Source organism: Oncorhynchus kisutch, linkage group LG2 (assembly GCF_002021735.2).
Source record: "Oncorhynchus kisutch isolate 150728-3 linkage group LG2, Okis_V2, whole genome shotgun sequence".
NCBI lineage: Eukaryota > Metazoa > Chordata > Actinopteri > Salmoniformes > Salmonidae > Oncorhynchus > Oncorhynchus kisutch.
In genome coordinates this window covers 152380-161088 of record NC_034175.2, presented here as the reverse complement: position 1 = coordinate 161088, position 8709 = coordinate 152380, and the positions used below count along the sequence as shown (strand labels likewise).

The 8709-nt window shown below is 41.9% G+C and overlaps 1 protein-coding gene across 1 annotated transcript; it reads right to left on the bottom strand.

Annotated features, from left to right (window-relative positions):
* Nucleotides 1-325: 325 nt before the first annotated feature.
* On the bottom strand, nt 326-8439 carry LOC116376342 (methanethiol oxidase-like). Its single transcript, XM_031836254.1, has 12 exons — nt 8307-8439; nt 5353-5409; nt 4743-4855; nt 4396-4581; nt 3947-4067; nt 3191-3373; nt 2923-3104; nt 2741-2819; nt 2442-2563; nt 2005-2097; nt 1745-1863; nt 326-1342 (listed from the first exon to the last, which is right to left on the bottom strand). Exons 1-12 carry the CDS (start codon nt 8308-8310, stop codon nt 1180-1182), a joined length of 1422 nt encoding a protein of 473 aa, XP_031692114.1. The 5' UTR covers nt 8311-8439; the 3' UTR covers nt 326-1179.
* Between the last annotated feature and the right edge of the window lie 270 nt (nt 8440-8709).

The following is an 8709-nucleotide window of genomic DNA, read 5'->3' as shown; positions in this document are numbered from 1 at the left end:
GCACTGTTGAGCAAGTATAAATTATAAGGCTCACTACCCACTAAATCCAGCCAGCCAAAGGATCTTTGCTCCAGGTCACACAACCTGGCTACCAAGTTAGTTATTTTCCAATGCAAACCAGTATTGGCAATATGTTAAGTCCTTTAAAATAAATCCTTGCAGTGATACACTTTAGATAATATTTGGGCCAGTGGGTAACTGACTCACCCAAGCTTTTGATAGATTTGCTTAAGGGTCATGCGTCAAGGTCATTCCAGACATGTAGTGTAATGAACCATATCTATGAGACTCAGTGATCAATTATTATCATTCTATAAACTTGTAGGAATATGCAGTACATTTATTCAATGTATTATTTAAAACCATTAATATCTTGCAAATGAACATGTTGTCATTGAGTATTTAAATCAACTGAACTATATAATAAATTATGCAAACCATTATTAATGTAGCAGAATTGGTAGACTGGTGGTTAGAGGTAGTTAGCGTAGTAGTTAAGAGCGTTGGGCCAGTAACTAACCGAAAGGTTTCTGGTTTAAATACCTGCGCCGACAAAGTGAAAAACCTGTTGTGCATTTGAGCAAGTCACTTAACCCTAATTTACTATAGGGGCACTGTACTACTATGGCTAACCCTGTAAAACAACATGTTTCACTACACCCATCTATTTTACTATTAAATTAAGAGTAAACAATAATCCAGACATACAGATTCATTCAACCCTGCTGAACACACACTCAGGCCATTAAGGAATGATGAAAAATTAGAACGTCTTCATGTTCTTAAAACAGTACGTCGCCATCAGATGTTAGTCTATGAATTCCATATGTTAGAATTTGTTTATTTTTTTTTAAACCTCAGTTTCACCACTGGCATTGGAAGTAACAAAGAACATTTGGTCTATGAGATAATGACTTAAGGCACAATTATGCATTTAAAGCAAAGCAGCATGGAATGAATAGGCAGCATTATCGGGCATGAGAATGAATAGGCAGCATTATCGGGCATGAGAATGAATAGGCAGCATTATCGGGCATGAGAATGAATAGGCAGCATTATCGGGCATGAGGCTCGAGTGTATGCCTCCTTCCCCACCCGTTCCCAACTAATATGAGTTACATGAAGTCTATGTAAAGTATGATGGGAATGAGAGGGAAAACTGGGGCCTCCTGCGTGACTTTACAGCCAGATGTCGGAGGTGCAGTCTCCCCCAGGGTATCGTAGCTCGTGGGCCAAGGCCGGGCCGTTGGGCTCTTTCCCAAAGTCGACCAGGAAGTTCTTATTCACCTTGAGGCCACCATTGGCTGTGTTCACGTCAATCTGCATCATAACAGAACCCTCCCTAGGGCAAAGAGAGAAACAGACAAGGGAAAATAAGAAATAGAGTCAAGTATTTCATTTGATAGTGTTTCTAGCTATTGGTGTTCAAAACATCTTATTGAAGCAGCCCATGATATTGAATAACACTAATAAGAGCGATAGCATACAAATCCATGTTTTGATAGCTTACAAAAAACCTGTTCCTGACATGTGTGCATTGACCACAAGTATGTAAAGTGGTGGGAAATTGTAATACTTGAGTAAAAAGATATATTCATAATAAAGTCACCAGAAAAATACTTGAGTCAAAGTATGATTTTAAATATACTTAAGTATCAAAAGACTATCTACTTAAGTAGTACTTTAAAAATACTTTACACCACTGAGTAATAGAAAAATCTAAGACCGATGAGCAGGTCCTCACTTGATCATTTCTGGGTAGAACTGCTTGTCCCAGCCACTGTAGAGAGAGGTGGTGACGTACAGTCTCTTCCCATCCAGACTGAGCTGCAACATCTGGGGGCTCCCTGGGATCCTCTTCCCCTGATGTGGATCACATGTACACACAAGTCGTTGTCTGCACCTTAAAAACAACCTAAACACCTACTTTGACCTACTGCAGACATTCTGGCAGTGTGTGTGTGTGAAGAGTGAGTTTGGGCATAGATTGTTATTCTTACACACCTTAATTATGCGTGGGGGTGGTTGGCTCTGATTCTCTGGGTCCTCCAGTACTTTGACAGGGCCATCATTTAGGATGCTCCCTCCCAAGAAAAGCTGAATACACAGGGAGACGTGAACACAGTCAGTGGACAACTAACAATTTCAGGAGACTGTCCTACCTAGCCACCTTAAGTTGAATGAACTGAGTAAGTCGCTCTGGATAAGAGAGTCTGCTAGATGACCAACATGTAAATGTAGGAGGCCACTTGCTTGACACTAACACAGGTACGAATCACATAGGCAGACTGATGAAGATGATTCATTTAAGTATCCACATAAAAAAAGAACATATGCACTTGTCAGGTTTAATACTTCTCTGTCCAAGACCATTGCCTGTAAGATGAAACATTTTTGGTGGGTTTAAAATAATCAGCCATGTTGTAAACTTGTGATGTCACCTGGCCAGCCAGACGTGGGTTCCTCCTGTTTGTGATGTCATACTGTCGTATGTCTCCATGCAGCCAGTTACTGAAGTATAGGAAGCGGTCATCCAGAGAGATCAGAATATCTGTGATCAGACCTGAGATGAACAGATCACACATCAAATTCAGGAAAACCCATTTAATTAGGCATTTCCATTTGATTATGGAACGGGTAGCTACACCCAATTCCAATTGTTCAATATGTACTGGAAGTGTTAAACGTATCCCTAATCTGCAGTACTCTCCCATCAACATTTTCCCAGACACACACTCACTTGGCATCACTGGCAAAGCCCATCCCTCCACTTTCTTACTGGGGACGTGGATAACCTTCTCAGCAGCCCATTCTCCTTTCTGTTGAGACAGTACCATTTTGTAAGACACTCAGCCAAAAACAAATGCAAGAGAGATCAGACATGTTATTCTATTTTTTCCTATGCATGAATGTTTTGCTCACTGGTGTCCTGTAGAAACGGAAGACGGTTCCTTGGAGTGCACAGCCGACGTAGCCCTCCGTGGCGGCGGGATCATGGAGGAAGCGGATCTCCAGAGGAATGGCGCCCTCCTCCCCCAGGTCCAGGGACTGTAGCCGCTTGTGAGTGGTCCAGTCCCACACGTGGATCTTCGATCCATAGAGACCTGCAGACAGAACAGCAGCATTGAAACAATTTCTCTCTACTCAACAAGTGTAATACAAAACACATGTATCACCTCTATTTACACACCTTCTTTGACATGTTCCAGGTTGAAACCGTAGGCGAGGGCTTTGGGCGCTCCCCATTCGGTGCTCATCATGACGTTGTGTCGGGGCTGGTACCAGAAGTCATAACCAAAAGGTGCCGCCTCACCAGGCAGCTCCCAGTTACCAACCACCTCAAACGTTTTACCATCCAGCAAGATAAAGCCACCTGAGAGAAACACATCCTGCATCAGTCATCTAATCCAAATGAATATTAACTTGCCTAAATGACACTCCCTTGCCCCGCCCACTATTCTTTATCATTGTGGATTGTAGAGCCTTAGTCCCTTATTATAAAAACTGGGTGGTTCCATCCCTAAATGCTGACTGGCTGAAAGCTATGGTATATCAGACCGTATACCACGGGTAGAACAAACCATTTATTTGTATTCTAATTACGTATGTAACCGGTTTATAATAGCAATTTGGCACCTCAGGGGTTTTTGGTATATGGCCAATATACCACGGCTAAGGGCTGTATCCAGGCACTCCACGTTGCGTCATGACTACGAATAGCCCTTAGCCGTGTTATATTGGCCATATACCACACCCCCTGGGGCTTATTGCTTAAATATAGGCGTGTTTTATTCATCCCTATCCTTATGATACAAAGTAAAGTTTTTCAAGGTCACATACATTGTATGAGGCTGAGGACAAGGAGAGAAGCATCAGGTATTGTCTGCTTTCTTTTGCCCAGAACACACTGTCTGTCCCCCTACTGCAGCGTGTGGTCTCCTCCTACCTTTTCCATTGCCAGATGGATCTCCGATGCTGCTGATCATAATCTGGCCATTGCCCAGGCAGTGTGTGGTGTGGGGGTTGGCCAGGCCCGTCTTCCAGAAGATATCTGTGGGCTCCACAATCTGTGAGGAAGCAATCCTTTGGTTTAAATCAGATTACGACCTGCATGGGAAGGACACTTTCCTTTACAAAACAAATTATCCATATTGGGCTGTTGGTGAGAGATGGGTAGGAGGCTTGACCAAATCTGTACATTCAATTGTCTGTTTTTGATTCATTGCGTGGTGTTGACTGGATTTGTTGTGTCTGACTGTGTGGTGTTGACTGGATTTGATGTGTCTATTTCATTTGTTGAGGTTCTGAAAAAAACATAACAGCTGTGCAACATGGTCATCGAGTACTGTAGTATCACTATAATCAATCACCTGCTGTAGAAGGGTGACCCTTTACCTTGTGCATCTGTGGCGCGCGGGGGTCTGTCCCAGTGTCCACTATGTAGACCCGGGAGGAGATGAGCGAGGGCAGGATAAGTCGGTTGCGCTTCTTGGATGAGTCGCCAAAACAGCTGCTGCAGGCGTTCCAACCAGAGTGGTGTAGCTCGTCATTCAGGTTGGGCATGGGCAGTCTGTGGATGACCTGTAGGTGCAAACATTACAGGTCACCCTTTAATCCACAAGGTCAAAGGTCATATATAATACTGTCATCTCTTCAGTATTTAAACTAACGACCACTGACTAATGAAGACAGGTGTGAAATCAAAAGCAATGCAGTGGTTGTTTGATGTAGATCAGCAGTACCTGACAATAAGTAGGAGACTTGGGGTCCACATCGACAGTGGCAAGGTAGTCTGGTTTTTGGATTCCAGTGTTGCGATAAATGCAGGGCAAGTACACAATCTCCTCACGTGGACCTTCAAAAACAAGAGCCCCATTTCAGTCACTACTGTCATTCACTCCTCCTTGACCACAAGAACCATGACAAACACAAATCCCAAAGAGGGATTGATATTAAGGGTTGCACTATTTCCTAGTCAACTGACCAGTCAGGTAAGTTGAGTGCTCTGTGGTTTCCCCATCGGGGGAGGTGTTTTTATTTTATTTTACTGAATATAACCAAACAAAGCGCAAAGAATCAAGCCAAAGAATTCCAGTAGCCTACAACTGAGGTCTGGTTCCTCCCAATGTTTTAGTAAAATAGACCATTTATGGCATTTGTGCATGTAAATATTTTCATGCAACTGACAAACTCAAGGAGCCAACAAAAAAAATTAAAAGTTTAAAAAAATAATCAATTATAAAATGGTCCCGACTTGTCCAATGGGCAAGTGCCCTGTAGACCTTAATGTCAATCCCTCCTAAAACACATGGGGGTGAGCTAAGCTTGTCTTTCCCAGAAAATGACACTCACCCTTCATGGCATCCAGTGGACTTTTGTAGCCAGGTCCACAGCCTGTGCATTTAGTTGCTGAAAAAACAAACAGCAAATGTATTTTTCATAGAGAGCTCAAAATAACTGTATTACCACACACAGCAATCTGTGTTTACTATTACTGCTGAACATCTATGGCAGGTAACCACAGAACTGTCAGACCTATAAGTCATATGCATTCGTCATACGTTTAAAATGACCTAGAAGTTTCATCACAGGTAAGTCATGTAGACACACTTTGTTGTAAAACTGCTGCAGAATGAGTGTCTGAAAGGAGACATTCATTTGTCCACTTTGTCTTCCTTTCCCAAGGATGCTGTTACTGGCAGCCATCAGAATCGTAGATAAATGCACACACAATGTTTGTGCCAATGTTTGACCCTAGGGTCAAAATAAATAAACAGAGCACTGTTGAGTATATCAGTGTGCAGATTCTGTTCATTAATATGTCAGAATCATAACATTATATATCAAGGTCATATAGACATGTACAGATAAGTGTTAACTATTTTTAGGCCAATTGTGTGTGTAATATTTAACCAAAAAAAAGACATTCCCACTATGGTGTCAACACCCCACTGAGAGTTCCTGCTCCCTAATCATACGTCTTGATTGACAGAATAATAGCAATCCACTCAAGTCAACAGTGCAGACATCGATTCACAAGAGACTGACAGGGTCGGGTCAGTAACCATGATTTCTATTTTTATTTCACCTTTATTTAACCAGGTAGGCTAGTTGAGAACAAGTTCTCATTTACAACTGCGACCTGGCCAAGATAAAGCATAGCAGTGTGAACAGACAGAGTTACACATGGAGTAAACAATTAACAAGTCAATAACACAGTAGAAAAAGAAAAAAAGTCTATATACAATGTGTGCAAAAGGCATGAGGAGGTAGGTGAATAATTACAATTTAGCAGATTAACACTGGAGTGATAAATGATCAGATGGTCATGTACAGGTAGAGATACTGGTGTGCAAAAGAGCAGAAAAGTAAATAAATATAAACAGTATGGGGATGAGGTAGGTAAATTGGGTGGGCTATTTACTGATAGACTATGTACAGTTGCAGCGATCGGTTAGCTGCTCAGATAGCAGATGTTTGAAGTTGGTGAGGGAGATAAGTCTCCAACTTCAGCGATTTTTGCAATTCGTTCCAGTCACAGGCAGCAGAAAACTGGAACGAAAGGCGGCCAAATGAGATGTTGGCTTTAGGGTTGATCAGTGAGATCTACCCGTAGCACGCGCTCCAGCAGGTGTGTTGCCATAGTGACCAGTGAACTGAGATAAGGCGGAGCTTTATCTAGCATGGATTGTAGATGACCTGGAGCCAGTGGGTCTGGCAACGAATATGTAGCGAGGGCCAGCCGACTAGAGCATACAGGTCGCAGTGGTACAAGGTGCTTTAGTAACAAAACGGATGGCACTGTGATAAACTGCATCCAGTTTGCTGAGTACAGAACAAGTGGTTAAAGCCCATCTCAGGGTCCTAAACTCTTATGGTGACTGGGTCTAGACAACAATGGTTCAGAGACTGTATAGATTTCAGATAAGCTTCATTAGCATGAATGGTAAGGCTACTGTTGCTAAAGCAAAGTGAGACAATGAAATCATCTCTATGTATATCTGTGGAATTTAGGACTCTGCTGATCCAGAGTGCTGGTTGTCTTTGGCATTGTACCAAACCCTGCCATAATTTAGTGCTGCCTTTACTTGGAATAAACCATTGCTTTTGTCATGATCAAAGCTGTGCCTTTTTCCTTCCACGTGGCAAACAATGGTTTTGGCCTAAACCATTGTTGCAGCTGAGAAACAATAGTGAAGAAAAACAACATGTGGAAACCACAGCAGATGTCAGATATCAAGCAGTCTTCCAGGAAACTAGTCTCCAGTCCAACATTTCCCAACACAATTCATTCTAAGATACACAAGCCTACAAGTTCAGCTTCCGTTCATTTAATGGGTTTGACTGTTGCAGGTCCAAAGAAACATGGATGAGCCTCTTGCGTCATTGATGGATCTACCAAATTCTCTGTTATGAAAATAGGCTAGTCTAACTGTCAAAGGGACATTTTCATTTAATTGTAAAAATTAAAATGTAATAATGCATAAAAGGTTGTTTGTGGTTCTGCTGAAGCATCATTATAAAGTGGATCATTTAAGATGAACAAGGCAACAAGCACAAGAGCAAGAAACCTTTCACACTGAACTCCAACCCCCCCCCCCCAATTTCCCGTCACTGCACACGAGAATAAACAGCTACTTACGCAATGTGAAGCAGGCAGTCTGGTGGCTGCATCATTTAGACCAGTGTTTCCCAACCAGGGGTACTAGGAACCACTGATTTAAACCACCAAACCTATGCAATTGTGTGACCAGGTGTTTAGGTCCATGCTGAAAACACTTTTTACTTTATTCATTCAAAATAGTGTGTGAAAGACAAAGTATCCTATAGTAAAACATAGCAAGCAGCTTAATAAGGGAAACATTACATGATTAAATCTAATTGAGACGTCGCTGTAACTTCCATTTCATCCAGTCCTTTTGCATTTGTAAGGCAATGCACGAGTGCCAATATGTAAACACATTTGTATACGTAATTGTCGGTTAAACTAACTGACTACTCAGCAATGGAATTCGGATTCACATATTTTCAACAAGAACTGCCGCACGGACGTGCGCAATTACTCACACTTATTTTCGTTTTGAACGTATTTAATTGGTTGTCTTACTCAAATATGCATTTATAACACAATAACACATTCAGCTCCAAGTTAAATTACTAATGAAAAGTTGACACTATGGAGGTGGTTAGCATTATGTTCTAGTCCACGTTCAATCATTAACTTCGTCATTACCCATTTCAACGTGTTTTGACAGATCTCCTAAAAGCTACGAAAATGAGTGAAAAAGCATGAAGATTGGACAAACCCATCCTGCAGACTTTATTCGTCCAAGGTATCCACAGGGATCCGGGTTTGCTATAAATTATTTCAGCTGATATGAGTGTAGGAATGGTTGGGCAGGTTTTGTAGGGTAAATGACTTGAGGGAAAAAAAGGGAGTGTTTATGGCAGCATAACGCTGCACGTAGAAGTAAGTATTGAGTGCATTTCGTTTTGCATGGCCCGGTGCCCCGGCGGTGGAGATTCCGTTTTGCGACCAATAGACAATGGCATGATCTAAAATATGATCTAAAATATGTAACGAACTCATCCATTAATATATGAAAGAAGAGATACCCCCGCGCGATTGTCCTGCCCTCTGTTATAGTTTGATAAAACTTGCTTTGATGGCAACATAACATTTAGCTGACACGTTTCTGGCGCAAAGCA

What these genes read in the sequence shown, in the direction of transcription:
- LOC116376342 (XM_031836254.1), bottom strand. An exon ending in TCCGTTTCTACAGGACACCA is followed by an intron (nt 2,820 to 2,922) that starts GTGAGCAAAACA and finishes CTGTCTCAACAG; the next exon opens with AAAGGAGAATGGGCTGCTGA. An exon ending in GGCTTTGCCAGTGATGCCAA is followed by an intron (nt 2,564 to 2,740) that starts GTGAGTGTGTGT and finishes TGTTCATCTCAG; the next exon opens with GTCTGATCACAGATATTCTG.